General features: G+C 37.8%; 1 protein-coding gene across 18 annotated transcripts in view; it reads left to right on the forward strand.

The window, feature by feature from the left end:
* The window catches only part of LOC134824622 (uncharacterized protein DDB_G0284459-like), a 132,526-nt gene that overhangs the window by 105,166 nt on the left and 7,075 nt on the right, over positions 1-20,285 (forward strand). For 6 of the 18 annotated variants that reach the window (XM_063836552.1, XM_063836550.1, XM_063836554.1 and 3 more), the window contains 21 exons: positions 4,315-4,499; positions 4,930-5,007; positions 6,186-6,293; positions 6,421-6,472; positions 7,138-7,237; positions 7,760-7,865; positions 8,406-8,526; positions 13,196-13,248; positions 13,392-13,437; positions 13,605-13,719; positions 14,115-14,203; positions 14,476-14,517; positions 14,979-15,092; positions 15,672-15,689; positions 16,090-16,123; positions 16,257-16,475; positions 16,766-16,874; positions 17,712-17,825; positions 18,026-18,143; positions 19,638-19,736; positions 19,868-19,910. In XM_063836552.1, the coding sequence (XP_063692622.1) occupies positions 4,315-4,499; positions 4,930-5,007; positions 6,186-6,293; positions 6,421-6,472; positions 7,138-7,237; positions 7,760-7,865; positions 8,406-8,526; positions 13,196-13,248; positions 13,392-13,437; positions 13,605-13,719; positions 14,115-14,203; positions 14,476-14,517; positions 14,979-15,092; positions 15,672-15,689; positions 16,090-16,123; positions 16,257-16,475; positions 16,766-16,874; positions 17,712-17,825; positions 18,026-18,143; positions 19,638-19,736; positions 19,868-19,910 (1,963 nt within the window). The remainder of the gene's footprint in view (positions 1-4,314; positions 4,500-4,929; positions 5,008-6,185; positions 6,294-6,420; positions 6,473-7,137; positions 7,238-7,759; positions 7,866-8,405; positions 8,527-13,195; positions 13,249-13,391; positions 13,438-13,604; positions 13,720-14,114; positions 14,204-14,475; positions 14,518-14,978; positions 15,093-15,671; positions 15,690-16,089; positions 16,124-16,256; positions 16,476-16,765; positions 16,875-17,711; positions 17,826-18,025; positions 18,144-19,637; positions 19,737-19,867; positions 19,911-20,285) is intronic. The other 12 variants (XM_063836559.1, XM_063836561.1, XM_063836565.1 and 9 more) reach the window with 7 other exon arrangements.

Raw genomic sequence — 20,285 nt, forward strand, 5'->3', positions numbered from 1 at the left:
CATTGTAGCTACAATACTAGCAACACTATAGCAGTAGAACTAGTTGCTATTGCAACACTATAGCAGTAGCACTAGTTGCTATAGCAACACTATAGCAGTAGAACTAGCATTATAGCTAGCTACTCCTCCTGACGTGTATGTAGCTAAGTGTCAGTTTGTTAGTTTGTGTGTTGATGCGTGTGTAGTGTGTGTTGATGCGTGTGTACTGTGTGTACTGTGTGTGTTTTTACTTCTAGTTGATACCTTAATACAGCTCTTACGTTATCACTTATACACTACAGTCAACAGTACACTACTACTACTAGTAGTCAACACTACAGTCAACTGTTAATACAGAACCAATCAGAGAACCAATCAGAGAGCTGTATTCTAGTCACGTGATAAAAACTAACCAATCAGAGAGCTGTATTCTAGTCAGAAATGAGATTTCTATAGCACTACAGCTGGGTAGTAAAGCTGTCACATAGGACTATAGTGTGACGTACAACGTACAGTGTACTATTATACTACAATTATATATTTAGAACTTATTATTTTATTTAGTTTAATTTCTACAACGAGTTGTGTGTAGAGTGTACGCTTACTCGGTTACACAGTTACCATGGTTACACAGTTACCATGGTTACACAGTTACACTGGCATGTCACCTACATGGTACAATGTGACGTGAAGATGTACTGTAAAGTATGTTTTCTTTACTGATTACTGTTCGATAATATACCCTTAGTAATACTAAAGTACACTGTAATACTAATACCTCTAGTGATACTAATACTGTAATAGTACACTGTATTAGTTAAGATTGGTGGTGATCATGAAGACTTGAAAACGACGTATCTGGTTCAGGCTTGTGACTCGACAAGTTTCGGCTTTTTACATGGAATCTTATACACTAATAAAATAGATGTGTAGTGTCGTCATTATTTTAAATCTTATACACCAATAAAATAGATATGTAGTGTCGTAATTATTTTAAATCTTATACACCAAGAAAATAGATGTGTAGTGTCGTAATTATTTTAAATCTTATACACCAATAAAATAGATGTGTAGTGTCGTAATTGTTTTAAATCTTATACACCAATAAAATAGATGTGTAGTGTCGTAATTATTTTAAATCTTATACACCAATAAAATAGATGTGTAGTGTCGTAATTGTTTTAAATCTTATACACCAATAAAATAGATATGTAGTGTCGTAATTATTTTAAATCTTATACACCAATAAAATAGATATGTAGTGTCGTAATTATTTTAAATCCTCTACACCAATAAAATAGATATGTAGTGTCGTAATTATTTTAAATCTTATACACTTATAAAATAGATATGTAGTGTCGTAATTATTTTAAATCTTATACACCAATAAAATAGATATGTAGTGTCGTAATTATTTTAAATCTTATACACTAATACACTGTAACAGCACTATCAGTGCTGACCTAATATTGTTCCTTAATTAATTAATTCAGCTACAAAATGGTTCTGTATCTTAATCATCGTACTCAATTAGATATTAATCCGGTAGGTGTCTCAGTACAATAACTAAACATTAGTGAAAGTGAAAGTGAAAGTGAAGTATTGCTGCCATGTACTCAGTGTAGCTTACAATAGTCTATACGTGTAACGTGTCATTGTTAGAAGTGCAATGTGTCACTGTACGGACGAGTTAGTTTACCATTACAAGAGGGCACACTAGTACTAGTACCACACTAAGAGGGCATGTTAGCAAGCCTTAGTGACTAGGGACCAGTGTACAATGTGTAGATTTATAGAGGTACAGTGTTAAGCTCATCTAGATTCTAGAGGCTGCGGTAATGAGGCCAGGGTGTTCAGGGGGAGGGGTAATGAGGGTTTCCAGAGAGGGGGTTGGAGGACCGGCAGTTCGGTTGTTGATTCTCATGAGGAAAGGTTAGGTGTTTATATTTATTATCAAGCTCACAAACGGTTGATAGTAAGAACCTGTTAATTATACTTTTTACACTTAGCTCTGTAACTTGTTCAAGGTTCTCCGCATCACTACACTAATCACTACACTAATTACTCTCACACTCTGTGAGGTTCAGTCTCCAGTACCTCAGGGGCACGCCCCTGTAGTATCTCAGGGGCACGCCCCTGTAGTATCTCTTATTTAGTGAGTTTACTACTTATTTAGTGGGATCAGGAAATTAAGACAGTCCTAGTCAGGTTAAAGTTGTACAGTCCTAGTTATGGAGATAACCACACCTGGTCTCGAATACAAACTAACCAATCAGAGAGCTGTATTCTAGTCACGTGATACACACTAACCAATCAGAGAGCTGTATTCTAGTCACGCGAGTAAGTGTATTAAAGTGAACCAGCGGTGTGAAGTGACTATAACACACAACGCGTACAGGGGGACTTTATAACACTCTCACAGAGTGGTTCCTGAAATTAAAAGAATGAGCTTGCTCACACTATTAAGAAGTGTTATATTCAATATTCAATATCCATTTGTTAGATGTCACCAGATCAATGTGTGACCTCACTGTTCTATCTTCACTGTTATATAATATTATGTAATACACTATGATATTATATCCCCTCCCTTTACTGTACACAGGTTACACAATAAACTATACACTGTACGGTAAACTATACACTGTACGGTAAACTATACACTGTACAGTAAACTATACACTGTACGGTAAACTATACACTGTACGGTAAACTAAACACTGTACGGTAAACTATACACTGTACCGTAAACTATACACTGTACGGTAAACTATACACTGTACGGTAAACTATACACTGTACGGTAAACTATACACTGTACAGTAAACTATACACTGTACGGTAAACTATACACTGTACAGTAAACTATACACTGTACAGTAAACTATACACTGTACAGTAAACTATACACTGTACAGTAAACTATACACTGTACAGTAAACTGTACACTGTACAGTAAACTATACACGGTACAGTAAACTATACACGGTACAGTTTACTGTACACTGTACAGTTTACTGTACACTGTACAGTAAACTGTACACTGTACAGTAAACTATACACTGTACAATAAACTGTACACTGTACAGTAAGCTGTACACTGTACAGTAAACTGTACACTGTACAGTAAACTGTACACTGTACAGTAAACTGTACACTGTACAGTAAACTGTACACTGTACAGTAAACTGTACACTGTACAGTAAACTATACACTGTACAGTAAACTATACACTGTACAGTAAACTATACACTGTACAGTAAACTATACACTGTACAGTAAACTATACACTGTACAGTAAACTATACACTGTACAGTAAACTATACACTGTACAGTAAACTATACACTGTACAGTAAACTATACACTGTACAATAAACTATACAATATACAGTAAACTATACACTGTACAGTAAGCTATACACTGTGCAAGTGTATACTGTAAAACATACAGCTGATGATAATGTTGTGTCCAATCTCTGTGAAATTTAATATCAATATCGGCTTTGTAACTCTGTATAAATCACGAGATTATCTCTACCTGTCGATTATCAATAAGAGAGCATAAGACAGCTGTTTTCTAGTCACGCAATACAAATTAACCAATCAGAGAGCTGTAGTCTATTCACGCAATTCAAATTAACCAATCAGAGAGCTGTATTCTATTCACGCAATACAAATTAACCAATCAGAGAGCTGTACTCCTGTCACGCAATACAAATTAACCAATCAGAGATCTGTATTCTAGTCACGCAATACAAATTAACCAACCAGAATTGGAGGTTCAAACCTAAATTCAGAATTTTACCGCCTAACTCAAAAATCCGGCTCGATAAGTAAGGTCCTGAGGCAATTTTACCCATATCTTGAAAATTTTATGGAAAAATATTGAAAAATAAAAAAGCCTGTGGTGAAGTCACTTTCGTGAAAATTGCCAACTTTTTGATGGTCTTATTGCCTTTGTTTACACATTTCTATAGAGCTATAGATATTAAGCTATAATAGATCTCAGAGAATGTATAGTTGAGGCTGACCTTTTATATAAAGTTGGTTTCTTTCAAAAATATTGATATTTGATCAATTTATGGGCGAAAAATCTATCAAATTTGGTGTCTAATCCCAAATATGGGCATATTGGTTTTTGGTTCATAACTCAGCCAATTTTTGTCCAATCTGGGTTTTGGGCATGTTAAGTTGATTTGGCATAATTGGGATAAAAAGGGAAAAAATATGGGCGTGGCTGGGGTCCGGGACGTGGACCCCCTCAAAAGTTCGGTCTCGGAAACAAGTTTCACAAAACCTTCAGGCTGCCTCCTAATTAACCTCTCTTTCTTAGAGGACGCCCCGACACAGTCACTCTACTGAGTTTGATCCGTTTGATGGCTACTCTGACAGACACGATTTCGCTGACTACCCCACACCGCGCGAATCTAGAGATAACGGTCACCGTGGTGATAGAGACAATGGTTACCGTGGAGACAGAGATAACGGTTCAAGGAGCGGTGGGTTTCCCAGAGAAAGGTAAACTATTTAGCATATAGATATAGCGAACTAAATATTACCTCTAGCTTGTTGATGCAGAACTTTAACATTAAGGTTTCTGAGTATCAGTCCTGGATAATCGTGTTAATAGGAAATACTGCAGACAGCAAATATTAATTAATTAGAATTTGTACGTCTCTATTTCTTTACCAACTCTTTATTTAAAGGTCTGTGATATTTGTAAATGACTCCACTTTTTATTTTTGTATGTGTGAGTTTGTGTGTGTGTGTGTGTGAGTATGAGTATGTGTGAATATGTGTGAATATGTGTGAGTGTATTGTGTATTGTGTATGTAATGTGAGTGTATTGTGTATGTAATGTGAGTGTATTGTGTATGTAATGTGAGTGTGTGTGAGTGAGTGTGTGCGTGTATTTTGTAAGGTGTCTGACTTTGCCCCCTGTGTGCAGAAAGAAAAGTGTAACAAGAAGAGAGGCGTTGCGTCAGTGTGTAAAACGAGACAAAAACCTCAAAAACATTTTCAAGAGGTGAGAAAGTACAGCATATCCAGTCTTCCAGTGAGAATCCAAATTTCAGAGCCGATGTTTCTTTTGTCTGGGATAACACGTCTGGGATGAAATTAATTAAGGGGGGGGGGGGGGTTCACACTGAACCCCCCTCCCTTAATTAAGAGGGGGGTTCACCCCTCTCCCTTAATTTGTGGTATTCTTTCTTTCTGGTTCATTTTCATCGAATTCCATGAAATGTAACCCATAGACACATACATTAATATACTTGTTGATTAATTCTAATGCACGATCTGCGGGATATATAATAATTTCCAAATATATTTGTATGATTTACAGCAGAAATCTCATATAAATTGCAACCTGGACAGCATTATCGGCCGTCAAAATGTCTCTATCTTTGTTGATTGCATGTAATAATTGATTTTAGTTCCGAATCTGTAAAACTAAGGGAACCACAAGCTTGTAATGATGGAGAGTTGTATATGATAATATAGTGATATTATATATAATGTGAGTGTGTAATATATAATAGTATAGTGATATTATATATAATGTGAGTGTGTAATATATAATAATATATTGATATTATATATAATGTGAGTGTGTAATATATAATAATATATTGATATTATTATATATATATAATGTTCTGGTTATGTGGGAGAGAGCGCCAGAAAACACCTTGCTAATAACAGCACACTGCTCTTCATTTCAGACTGATATATAAAGTTGCAAATTAACGACGTTTTCAGTTTGATCAAGGCTTGGGTAGATTTTGGGGGAATAACACACTGTAGTCTGTCATTTCATTATATCATTCAACTCTTCCTCGCAGACTATTGGCGTTGCCCCAGTAGCACAAATTTGCGAAACATGGCTCGGGTTAGATTGAAATTAAACGGGAAATGAGTTAGTGAACATTATTCCCTGATGAAATAAAACTTTGAATCTATAACCGGCAGCAAGTTAGTCTGAAAAGGACAATAATCACCTTAATAAGGCCGGGTTACACTAGTAATAACATATTCTCACAAAATGTTATTAAAGCACTTGACCGAATATATTCAACAATACCTAGGCTCTCACTAATTATACTATGTAATTATGTTACTATCTATATGTGGTTACTAGTGTATGTGGTTATTCTACATTACTTTAACCAGTATTTAATAATGTATCGATAACTAATTTCTCAGGAGCTATAATGGTAACCATGGTAACCATGACAGCCCCGCGCGACCCACATCCGGCTTCTACGAGGATGACAAGTATAGCGAACGCAGCTACGACCGCAACACTGACAGGTACTGAACTACCATAGTTACTATAGTTATCATAGTTCTAAACTAGTGCCATTCTTTCTTAACTAGCAAAACTAGCGCCACTCTTTATGTGTACCCAGTAAGTACTGACTGTTTATAATGTTGTCAGGTCGTACCCTCCAGTCGAAGAGAGACGTAATAATCGAAATCCTCCTCAGCCTGTGAGTTTAAATAATTATTAATTATTATTGTTCATTAATAAATTTTTAATTTTCAATTGTTTGTATTTTACTTCTGAGTTGAAAGACAGTTTACAGTGTAGTGTGCGGAATTTTTCAAGTTATTTTGTAGTATGTGAGACTTGTTTGCGTTCATTTTTATCTCACATTTCTGCTTGCACGTGTAATTTAATTAGGAATATGACACCTCTAGAAAGTTCTCTGACCATGGGACCAAGGAAGCTAATTTGGTCGGCTACGAAAGGTTTTAGTATTAACGGCCTGTTTACCATTAAATTGTTGTGGATAGATCGTAGTGCTAAGAATAACTGGAGACCCGAGACTGCATCATGATTGCCACGAACCAGGAACTATGTACCAATCTGGCCAATTTTATCATGGCGATATTTGTAGCGCGCTGCGACAACTCTGTGATTATTCCCGCGCAAATATTTGCGCGCGCTTTGTCCTGATCACATTGAATTGAAATCGAATATTCTAAGTGATATGGTCTGCTGAATACTTCGCATTGAATAACTTTCAAGTTTCAGCTGCATTATTTTTATTTTGTTCAACCAGAGAGTTGTCAACGAGAGTCAGCATAATCCAGTTATGAGGATTTACAGATCTCGTACTGTTAACCACCTCTCCAAAACCTATAATTTCAGAGGTTTGAGGAGAGAGTTTACACGCCTCCTCCCTCTAAACCGGGGATGGCGTTCCAGATAACTTTTGACGAGCCAAAATCATCCTCACCTCGACATCCTGGTAAATAGCTAGAATTATGTATGGCCCGGCCCCTCTCTTCCTACACCCCTGGTGTGGGCCCCTGCCCCCTCTCTTCCTACACCCCTGGTGTGGGCCCCTGCCCGCTCTCTTCCTACACCCCTGGTGTAGGGCCCCTGCCCCCTCTCTTCCTACACCCCTGGTGTACGGCCCCTGCCCGCTCTCTTCCTACACCCCTGGTGTACGGCCCCTGCCCGCTCTCTTCCTACACCCCTGGTGTGGGCCCCCTCTCTTCCTACACCCCTGGTGTGGGCCCCTGCCCCCTCTCTTCCTACACCCCTGGTGTAGGGCCCCTGCCCCCCTCTCTTCCTACACCCCTGGTGTAGGGCCCCTGCCCCCTCTCTTCCTACACCCTTGGTGTGGGCCCCTGCCTCCTCTCTTCCTACACCCATGGTGTACGGCCCCTGCCCCCTCTCACCCCTGGTGTTGGGGCCGGGGGAACTTATTTACACAAACAATATAGATAGGTAAAATAGGTGGAATTGTGATACAATTAACTCGCAGGAAAGAAAAAGAAAGGGACGCCACCTAAACCAGATAATGAGAATGATAAGAAAAGTAACGTTTCAGTCACCTCTGATAGGAGCAGGAAATCAGTAGACTCGAACAGGTTCGATTATAACTAGTAGGCAAGGGTTACACTAGTATTGGTTATTTTGTAATATTATATTGTTAGGTGGGGGGAGGGGGGGGGGGGGGGGGGTGTCATGAGTATTTTGAGAGTCCCGACGAAAATGCCAAATTCTCATTCCCAAAAATTATTTTTGAGTGTTTTTGAGACAAGTTTGCAGGAGAGGCGAAAAACTCATTCTCAAAAATTTATTTTGAGTATTTTTGGACCACATTGCACTGGTTAGTCCAGTGCACCACACTAAACTAACCACACACACCACATACAAAAATAATTTGGTATATCCCAATTTTTGAGTGGACAATTTTTGAGTGTTCCCGGCGAAAATGGCCAAATTCTCAGATTCAAAAATTCTCAAAAATACTCATGATCCCCCCCCCCCTCTTTGTTAGTCCCTGGATCTAGTTATTTTTAAGCCTAATTATAATTTTTTAGTAATAGACTCAAAATGCACAAAGAAACATCGAAGATTTTCGAAAAAAGGCTGTTTTAATGAATATTAAACTTTCTTTATGTCAGGTCATCAGAGAAACAGTTCGATCGGAGGTCAGATAAAAACTCAGATAGGCATTCAGACAAGGGGTCAGATAAGGGGTCAGATATGAAAATAGATGATATCGAGCTGTCTCTTCCTGATGAGGTAAAAATATAATGATATAATTTTCTTGAGCTATATTAAATGTTGACTTCTGAGAGTATTCTGCCCCTAGGCTACACCTGGCCCTCCACAACCTTTTAACTCAATGTGAGGATTACCATTCCACGAATCACTACTACTACTACTACTACAGTAATAGTAATAGTAATAGTAGTAACTATACTAATCACTACTACTACTACTACTACAGTAATAGTAATAGTAATAGTAGTAACTATAATAATCACTACTACTACTACTACTACTACTACTACAGTAATAGTAATAGTAATAGTAGTAACTATACTAATCACTAATACTACTACTACTACTACAGTAATAGTAATAGTAGTAACTATACTAATCACTACTACTACTGACTTGACTTGACTTAAGGCGGCTTCAGCGTCCGAGTATTGATGCGCTGTCTCCATAAAACTCTATCCGCCATAAGTCCGCCCATTTCTCCAGTGTCGTTGAGACCCGTGTCAGCTCGTAAGCTATCAACATAAGTCATGGCTGGTCTCCCCCTACTCCGCACCCCATGAGTTGGTTCCCAGAGTAGCAAGCGGTTTGCGACTAGTTCTGGTCGCAATTCAGTACTACTACTACAGTAATAGTAATAGTAATAGTAGTAACTATACTAATCACTACTACTACTACTACAGTAATAGTAATAGTAATAGTAGTAACTATACTAATCACTACTACTACTACTACTACAGTAATAGTAATAGAAATAGTAGTAACTATACTAATCACTACTACAGTAATAGTAATAGTAATAGTAGTAACTATACTAATCACTACTACTACTACTACAGTAATAGTAATAGTAATAATAGTAACTATACTAATCACTACTACTACTACTACTACAGTAACAGTAATAGTAATAGTAGTAACTATACTAATCACTACTACTACTACTACTACTACTACAGTAATAGTAATAGTAATAGTAGTAACTATACTAATCACTACGACTACTACTACTACAGTAATAGTAATAGTAATAATAGTAACTATACTAATCACTACTACTACTACTACTACTACAGTAATAGTAATAGTAAAAGTAGTAAATATACTAATCACTACTATTACTACTACTACAGTAATAGTAATAGTAATAATAGTAACTATACTAATCACTACTACTACTACTACTACTACAGTAATAGTAATAGTAATAGTAGTAACTATACTAATCACTACTATTACTACTACTACAGTAATAGTAATAGTAATAGTAGTAACTATACTAATCACTACGACTACTACTACTACAGTAATAGTAATAGTAATAATAGTAACTATACTAATCACTACTACTACTACTACTACTACAGTAATAGTAATAGTAATAGTAGTAACTATACTAATCACTACTACTACTACTACTACAGTGATAGTAGTAACTATACTAATCACTACTACTATGCTCCCACTAATCAGCTGTAATGTGGTTGGTTTCGTTCAGGTTTATAAGCGAAATGTCCATGAGAAGTTCAATCTTACTAATTAAAAGTTCAACTTAAAGTGGAATCGAAAGTGGCTTATAAATTCTCTTCGTTTGATTCCAATGTTTCCAAAATAGTTTGAAATTTTCAGAATCTTTTAAACGTTTCCCTTCTTTTAAGGGTAAGAATTTGTGATAGCTGCAATATAGCTAAACCCTGCTATCAGAGCTATTAGTGTAGCTAAATCCTGCTACCAGAGCTATTAGTGTAGCTAAACCCTGCTACCAGAGCTATTAGTGTAGCTAAACCCTGCTACCAGAGCTATTAGTGTAGCTAAACCCTGCTACCAGAGCAGTTAGTGTAGCTAAATCCTGCTACCAGAGCTATTAGTGTAGCTAAACCCTGCTACCAGAGCTATTAGTGTAGCTAAACCCTGCTACCAGAGCTATTAGTGTAGCTAAACCCTGCTACCAGAGCAATTAGTGTAGCTAAACCCTGCTACCAGAGCGATTAGTATAGCTAAATCCTGCTACCAGAGCAATTAGTGTAGCTAAACCCTGCTACCAGAGCTATTAGTGTAGCTAAACCCTGCTACCAGAGCAATTAGTGTAGCTAAACCCTGCTACCAGAGCAATTAGTGTAGCTAAATCCTGCTACCAGAGCGATTAGTATAGCTAAATCCTGCTACCAGAGCTATTAGTATAGCTAAATCCTGCTACCAGAGCTATTAGTGTAGCTAAACCCTGCTACCAGAGCTATTAGTGTAGCTAAACCCTGCTACCAGAGCAATTAGTGTAGCTAAACCCTGCTACCAGAGCTATTAGTGTAGCTAAACCCTGCTATCAGAGCTATTAGTGTAGCTAAACCCTGCTACCAGAGCTATTAGTATAGCTAAACCCTGCTACCAGAGCAATTAGTGTAGCTAAACCCTGCTACCAGAGCTATTAGTGTAGCTAAACCCTGCTACCAGAGCGATAAGTGTAGCTAAACCCTGCTACCAGAGCGATTAGTGTAGCTAAACCCTGCTACCAGAGCGATTAGTGTAGCTAAACCCTGCTACCAGAGCAATTAGTGTAGCTAAACCCTGCTACCAGAGCGATTAGTATAGCTAAATCCTGCTACCAGAGCTATTAGTGTAGCTAAACCCTGCTATCAGAGCTATTAGTGTAGCTAAACCCTGCTACCAGAGCTATTAGTGTAGCTAAACCCTGCTACCAGAGCTATTAGTGTAGCTAAACCCTGCTACCAGAGCGATTAGTGTAGCTAAACCCTGCTACCAGAGCAATTAGTGTAGCTAAACCCTGCTACCAGAGCAATTAGTGTAGCTAAACCCTGCTACCAAAGCGATTAGTGTAGCTAAACCCTGCTACCAGAGCGATTAGTGTAGCTAAACCCTGCTATCAGAGCTATTAGTGTAGCTAAACCCTGCTATCAGAGCTATTAGTGTAGCTAAACCCTGCTATCAGAGCTATTAGTGTAGCTAAACCCTGCTACCAGAGCTATTAGTGTAGCTAAACCCTCAAACCCTGCTATCAGAGCTATTAGTGTAGCTTAACCCTGCTATCAGAGCTATTAGTGTAGCTAAACCCTGCTACCAGAGCGATTAGTGTAGCTAAACCCTGCTACCAGAGCGATTAGTGTAGCTAAACCCTGCTACCAGAGCGATTAGTGTAGTTAAACCCTGCTACCAGAGCGATTAGTGTAGCTAAACCCTGCTACCAGAGCGATTAGTGTAGCTAAACCCTGCTACCAGAGCGATTAGTGTAGCTAAACCCTGCTACCAGAGCGATTAGTGTAGCTAAACCCTGCTATCAGAGCTATTAGTGTAGCTAAACCCTGCTACCAGAGCTATTAGTGTAGCTAAACCCTGCTACCAGAGCGATTAGTGTAGCTAAACCCTGCTACCAGAGCGATTAGTGTAGCTAAACCCTGCTACCAGAGCGATTAGTGTAGCTAAACCCTGCTACCAGAGCGATTAGTGTAGCTAAACCCTGCTACCAGAGCAATTAGTGTAGCTAAACCCTGCTACCAGAGCGATTAGTGTAGTTAAACCCTGCTACCAGAGCGATTAGTGTAGTTAAACCCTGCTACCAGAGCGATTAGTGTAGCTAAACCCTGCTACCAGAGCGATTAGTGTAGCTAAACCCTGCTACCAGAGCAATTAGTGTAGCTAAACCCTGCTACCAGAGCGATTAGTATAGTTAAATCCTGCTACCAGAGCTATTAGTGTAGCTAAACCCTGCTACCAGAGCGATTAGTGTAGCTAAACCCTGCTACCAGAGCGATTAGTGTAGCTAAACCCTGCTACCAGAGCTATTAGTGTAGTTAAACCCTGCTACCAGAGCGATTAGTGTAGCTAAACCCTGCTACCAGAGCGATTAGTGTAGCTAAACCCTGCTACCAGAGCGATTAGTGTAGCTAAACCCTGCTACCAGAGCGATTAGTGTAGCTAAACCCTGCTACCAGAGCTATTAGTGTAGCTAAACCCTGCTACCAGAGCAATTAGTGTAGCTAAACCCTGCTACCAGAGCAATTAGTGTAGCTAAACCCTGCTACCAGAGCGATTAGTGTAGCTAAACCCTGCTATCAGAGCGATTAGTGTAGCTAAACCCTGCTACCAGAGCAATTAGTGTAGCTAAACCCTGCTACCAGAGCAATTAGTGTAGCTAAACCCTGCTACCAGAGCGATTAGTGTAGCTAAACCCTGCTACCAGAGCGATTAGTGTAGCTAAACCCTGCTACCAGAGCGATTAGTGTAGCTAAACCCTGCTACCAGAGCAATTAGTGTAGCTAAACCCTGCTACCAGAGCAATTAGTGTAGCTAAACCCTGCTATCAGAGCGATTAGTGTAGCTAAACCCTGCTACCAGAGCGATTAGTGTAGCTAAACCCTGCTATCAGAGCAATTAGTGTAGCTAAACCCTGCTACCAGAGCAATTAGTGTAGCTAAACCCTGCTACCAGAGCGATTAGTTAGCTGTTAGCCTATGTAACTATGGTAACAAGTGTTGTAACTATGGTAACGATTAGTTAGCTGTTAGCCTGAACTAATACTGTTTATATGTTAACTTACACATTAGCTCTTAACTGTGCACCTCACTTTTTCAGCTGTGATTAATACTCTCAACGTAAGATAAATACGCTATCAATACGCTATCAATACGCTATTGCTCTATTGATTATCATTTATTTACTAATAACTATGTTTCAGCCTTCTAATGAGGAGGTGGCATGCAGGAGCGACGAAGAAGTGTCCGTATCTTCGTAAGTGGAACTCACTTATTTACTTTACATTAGTTTATTTACTTTACATTAGTTCATATTTGAATGATAAAATATCAGGACGAATAAGGGAAACGAAAGGATTGAAAATAAAAAGGGAAAATATGAAATGTTAAAATTTTCAGGGGGAGTCTGCCCGATGTGCACATGGAAGATCCTGCCATAAAAAAGGTGAGAGTTAAAATTCGTATCGTTAATTCTGAATAAGCATTTTTATATAAATATAATTACATAAGAATGGTAATTAGGTAATTTGGCAGGGAACTCAAGAGTCAAGATTAAGCACGGGTTACACTAGTAATTACATAGAATGAACACTAAGCTAACTCATTGTTCAGGAACTGACAAAGTGGGCGAACTCAATGTTAAAAACTAAAGACTACGTGCCTGTCTTTTCTATACACGACTCAATGAAAGACGGCAGAACACTGGCCCAACTGCTTCATAGTATAGGTAATTAATTAATTAATTAATTATTATGGTTCAGTCGAATTATTTACTTTTCCATCTTATTAAACACAATATGATCGTTAAGAAAGTTGAAAATTCTTTCTCAACAACATTGTTTCTATGGTAACCATCTGTAATAGCATTTGTTAGGTGCTTTGTGTATTAACAATCTGTTTTCGCTCTTTTGAGTGGGTCGATCATATAATTGATGTTTTGGGACAAAGTGAGAGTCTCCACTCCGTTTTTCAAACGTATAGTTTTCAACTATTATCAACTATTTGTTTGAAAAACTGAGTGGAGACTCTCACTTTGTCCCAAAACATCAAGTGTATTAATTGTTTGTTCACATTCAATAATTGCAACAGAAATATTTCATTGTTAACGTACGTAAATTTCAGCCGATGAACGTGTGTCAGACTTGAACAAAGACCCTAAACTTAGGGTAGAAATTCTACCAAACATCGACAAATGTTTAGCCTTCTCAAAGGTAACTAGTAGTGTAACTGTGGTAACTAGTAGTGTAACTATGGTAACTAGTGTTTAGCCTTCTCAAAGGTGCGACTATTTTTAGGGTTTACTTTTGGCAGATTGTTTCAAGTAGTATGTGATATTATTTATATATTATACCTTATATAATACAAGGTGGAATTTGGAGCATCTGATTTTGGTTTAGTTTTAATTAAACTCGGAGTTTCTTTAGTTAAGTAAAGGAAATGAAAAACAAGTCACAAAGGAGATTATCATTTTCTCACATTTCAGCAACGAGACTTCTTGTCTGGTCAAACAATCCTCGTAGGGAAAGTAAATTTTTAGTGTGTCAAAATTAGTGTAACTATGGTAACTAGTAGTGTCAAAACGTTCCATTATTATACAATTATTGTACATTCATGTTCATTGTCCAAGATCAGTAAAACAACACTTGATTAATTCATGTACAGAGTATTAACAAAGTTATAAAAATTGTGTATGGTAAATGCGATCATACAGTTGTCCATGTAGAAACCTCGGTTAACATGACCTCACACTTCAAGCAGAGGGGTGAATAGTTACTCATGTTATCAAGCGAAATGGAAGTAAAATTTTAATTGTAAGCTTAATTGTTGGTTTACCCTGACTTGTAGTGTAATTATGGTAACTAGTAGTGTAATTATGGTAAGTGGTAACTAGTAGTGTAACTATGGTAACAAGTAGTGTAACTATGGTAACTAGTAGTGTAACTATGGTAACAAGTGTTGGTTTACCCTGACTTGACTTGTCCCCAGCAAAACAACCTGATGGTTGGCGACATTGCATCACGTGATATTGTAAAGGGGAACGAGCTGCAGATAACAATTCTTCTGGAACAACTCCGAGCCGCGCACAAGAGGAAATTAGAGGTTCGTTATCTGGACTGTGTTAAACTGGAGTAGAACTTAGAAGCTTTAAACGATGGAAATCATTTATACTATTCATTAATGAGTTGACCAATTAATAAGTTAAATGATTTCTCAGCTTATAAGTTAGCTATTGAAAATCTTGGACCTCAAAAAATCGTTATGATCAATCTCTTCTAAATGGTCCCTAGAACATATCCTGAAAGTTTCAGGGTGATTGCTCAAAAAATGTGGGAGAAGATAGATTTTTAGACTCGATTTTCAGAATTTGTGATTGAAAATCGCTCGCGCAATACAATTACACATAAGCGCTGCCCTTAGACCAGCGATAATTTCGGCCAGGAACAATATTTTTCCATGGGACCAAAAGCAGCTGATAGATATCACTCCCTTTTATCAGAAACAACTAAAAAGTCAATTTCGAGAGAATTTTGATGAAGACCCTCACCCCCGGCCCCTTAATTAGTTAATTATTTAATACCTTAATTAGTTAAATATTTAATACCTTAATTAGTTAATTATTTAATACCTTAATTAGTTAATTATTTAATACCTTAATTAGTTAATTGACCTGATCCTCAGAGTGGTGAAATGACCGAAGTAAGCAGTTATCAGGTGTTGTGTTGTTTTAATGTCATGTGATAATGTCTATACTCTACTGCAGTCGTATTATTAAACAGCGCATGTGTAAAACTGTAAACTATTAACGTATTCTACAAGATTCGGGACTTCCTCACCATTACATACATACAATATACATGTTACCATGGTAACCTTACCATTAGCCGACGTGAATTCAAGACGTTTTGTCGGTGATTTCCAATGTAATCTCCATATTTTCTGTCTTGTATCATGAATCATGATATTTATCAAACCATTTGGTTCGTTGTTACTTGAATTTCACATCAACACATTTGCATTTGTTTAATTATTTTTAATCGCCTTTGAATAATATAAACTGTCATTCATAAGTAAACATAATTAACTAGGATATTTTCAGCGACCGGCTGTACCTAAACCAGATGAAAGTAAAGGTAAATCCTTATTTCCTTGTTTATAAAACTTATTTCAGTCAGTATTTTAATCGTATTTTAAATACTTAAGATTTCAATATTATATGTATCATTTTAGCACATGTATTTGTCTGACAATATATCCTTCTCACAGATCCACTACATACACCAAACCTGGCGAGTGCGTCTAATCACACCTTGTCTAGTCACACCTTGTCTAATCACACCTTGTCTAGTCACACCTTGTCTAATCACATGTCACTAGAGAATAACACAGATAAGCTGGTAACTAGTAGTGTAACTATGGTAACAGATAAGCTGATATTGGGGCACCTAGATTGGAACTTATCACAAACTTGGCTCAAATATCTGGGTAAAGATTCATCATTTTAAATTTGGCATTTCATCAATTTATTAAATAACACATATTTTGTCTTCATTTCCCATAAAGGCTATTTCCCATCATCACTAATTTCCACATACGTCATTCATGGTCCTGAAATCTGAAAAATTGATACTTTTTCAAAATCTCTCACACGTTTGATTTTATCAAGAAAAAGTAAATATTATTAACAAGGAAATATCAGTGTCAGAAGCGGAGTAGTGTAACTATGGTAACTAGTAGTGTAACTATGGTAAATATGATTAACAAGGAAATATCAGTTTCAGAAGCGGAGCTGACGGACGAAGAGGGAGTTCTCCCGTTCAGAAGAAACAAGACAATGGCTGCTCCTCCTCGGTCTAAACGTTCTCAAAATCACACTTCATCTAGGTATAGATAATTAATTATCTTATTAGTTAAATATTTTAGATTACCTCTAATCCTCCTTTATCGATATCAACTAAATTAGACCTCCATTATTTTATATCCACTAAAACCAACTTTCTCGTTCACTTTGTGTACTTCGTTAACTGATGATATATTTTCACTTTAGCTTTGTTAACACACAATACACTTTCTCTTTCAGTTTAGAGACAGGAGATTTTCGCTTTGTTAACACACAATACACTTTCTCTTTCAGTTTAGAGACAGGAGATTTTCGCTTTGTTAACACACAATACACTTTCTCTTTCAGTTTAGAGACAGGAGACTTTCGCTTTGTTAACACACAATACACTTTCTCTTTCAGTTTAGAGACAAGCCTTTCGCTTTGTTAACACACAATACACTTTCTCTTTCAGTTTAGAGACAGGAGACTTTCGCTTTGTTAACACACAATACACTTTCTCTTTCAGTTTAGAGACAGGAGACTTTCGCTTTGTTAACACACAATACACTTTCTCTTTCAGTTTAGAGACAGGAGATTTTCGCTTTGTTAACACGCAATATACTTTCTCTTTCAGTTTAGAGACAGGAGACTTTCGCTTTGACAACACACAATACACTTTCTCTTTCAGTTTAGAGACAGGAGACTTTCGCTTTGATAACACACGATACACTTTCTCTTTCAGTTTAGAGACAGGAGACTTTCGCTTTGACAACACACAATACACTTTCTCTTTCAGTTTAGAGACAGGAGACTTTCGCTTTGATAACACACGATACACTTTCTCTTTCAGTTTAGAGACAGGAGACTTTCGCTTTGTTAACACACACTTTCTCTTTCAGTTTAGAGACAGGAGACAAGCCTACAGATCAGATAGAGCGAATGTTATTACACACATTAAACACTCTCACACAACAGCTGAAGAGTAAAATAGACAAATCTGCAGTATATTCACTGTAAGTAACTATGGTAACTAGTAGTGTAACTATGGTAACTATGATTAACAAATCTGCAGTTTATTCACTGTAAGTTGTTATGTGTTTTAAATACTCACTCTTATTGAATACCCTCACAATGGTCACGTGACGAGTTTCTTCATTTGAGGGTAATATTTTAGATTAGTAGATTTCTATTGAATCCTTACAAACCCTCCTAGACACATAAAGGAAGAGTTAGACTCGCTAGCAGGAAATAACGCCCCGGAAGACTTCGCTCCTAACTCCATGACCGGGCCTCCCCCTCCTGGTTCTGACAACAACGCTATACCTGACTCAGTTAGTTACATCATTATCCTGCCCTCTTTTTTATTGTGCTGCAATTTGTTCAACTTTAATTTATTATAACTTTTTCAAGAAGTACTCCTTCGTTTCCACTCACCGCTATACTATGATAATTCATACGACTGATTTTGATACAAACTTCTATATTTTGACTTTTACTTAAATTTTTTAAAGGAAAGCTCATTGACTGACTTGGTAACTGAAAAACTGACTGAGAATACTAAATCTGAGTTGATAGCTGAGGGACTGACAGATACTGACCAACTGACTGACCGTAAAACTGAGCAAATAATCCTACATTTTGCGGAAGTATTGTGTCCAGGAGTATGTTCTCCAGACGATACAGACAGATCCATATCCCCCTACATGAGGCAATCTCCCTCGTTAAACTTAACACGTGACGTCACCACACCACGTGACGTCACCACACCACGTGACGTCATCACACCACGTGACGTCACCACACCACGTGACGTCACCACACCCCCTGTCTCGTCTCCAAACCCCGACATTCTCCCCAAGTACAGGACTCTTCCTCCTCGCCTGCGCAGTCCAGGAGTAAAGAAACGTGAGATGAAGATAAAGATAACGAGGAGAGTGAACAAGAGAGAGCCCACAAACTCCCTGCCCCGCTCAGTCAAACTGACGGAGTTTGCGGACCAGAATCCGGAGGTGATGGACAAACTCCGGGACATGGCATTCCCGGAAATGATCATGGAGCACACAAACGTGACAGTTAGACCTAGAAAGAGGAAATCCCGGTCTAAACGGGGGAAGACGGCTCCCAGAGACCGGAGGAATAATGCTCCGGTCAGTCACGTGACCATGGTAACGGTCAGTCCACATGTTATAGAACCAGGATCTCTTGAGAAGGGGAGAGTTAGTGATTCTACTTTGGAGGCGGACAGTATACCATATCTCCATCATGATGAGGTAGAGTTACTCTCTCCTTCTTCTCTCACGCACGTCACCCCTCCTCCCTGTCACGTGACGTCACCAGGACAAGTGACGTCACCAGGATTTCTGCTCAACAAATACTACGAAATATTTGGAACCGAACTCCCGGCCAACTCCTCAGACAGTTGCCTGGAATACAAGGCCGGTATCTGTGATAAAAAGACACGTGACGTCACACCACGTGACGTCACATCGCCATGTGACGTCACTAGAGACAAGTGTTCACGTAAGAGCAAACTGACTGAGCAGTATATAGATGAGTTGGGGGGTTCTGTTAGCTGCGATCAGTGGATAAGTTGGGTCCTGTGTACTCACTACGATCTGGAGTGGGGAGCCGTGCAGGGACTGGCTCACCAGCTCCTTACAATTAATCCTAAATTTGCTGAGGTGAAAAACTAGAGTTCCTAATTCACTTATTGACTGATTGACTAAGATTAGTTACTTCTACTTGACTAACGATTCACTAAATTAGTTCTTTATAATTACTTAATGTAATGATACTTTATATTTTACATCTTTATTTCTTCCTAGGAAATAACTGAAGCTCTGAAGAATTTGCGGTTCTTAGAAAGGAAACTGACGGAAATAGAAGAAAACTTAGTTCACGTTAGGAACGAGACCATACCTACGGTAAGAAAATTCTAGATTTTTTAATCAATAAATTAGTCAATTAGATAATAGTTCCAATTAAAAGTATTATTTTTATGTATACTTTACCTCTCTCTTTACTTTTTCAATTAACTAACTAATGGTTTTCCCAGCTGGCGAAAAAAGGGATGGAGAAACCTAAGAAGAAAAAGAAAGGTAAATAAAATTATTTATAATAATGTGTTAAATATCTGTATAGTCTAAAGGCGTGATTAAAATAGCTTCAAACTTTCTTGAAAAGGTTCAAACGTGTTAAATTGGATCTCTGAAAGAAACTTTTAGCAAAAAAGATATGAAACAAAATCCTGCAAAGATAAAATCCATCAAGTTTTTGAAACAATTTTCTCACTCGTATGGTGGCTGATAAATTAGCTTTTAAACGCTGACCCGTAACAAATGTTGCTGACAAACTCTGTTTAATTAGTTTACAAAGTGTGCTGTGATTCCTTATGTAACCTAGTAACTCAAGTAACTATTTCATGACTAGTAATGCAGTGACTACTTGGTGACTAATAATGTAGTAACTATTTC

The sequence above is a fragment of the Bolinopsis microptera genome, chromosome 12 (assembly GCF_026151205.1).
Source record: "Bolinopsis microptera isolate Bmic1 chromosome 12, MBARI_Bmic_1.0, whole genome shotgun sequence".
NCBI classification, from domain to species: domain Eukaryota; kingdom Metazoa; phylum Ctenophora; class Tentaculata; order Lobata; family Bolinopsidae; genus Bolinopsis; species Bolinopsis microptera.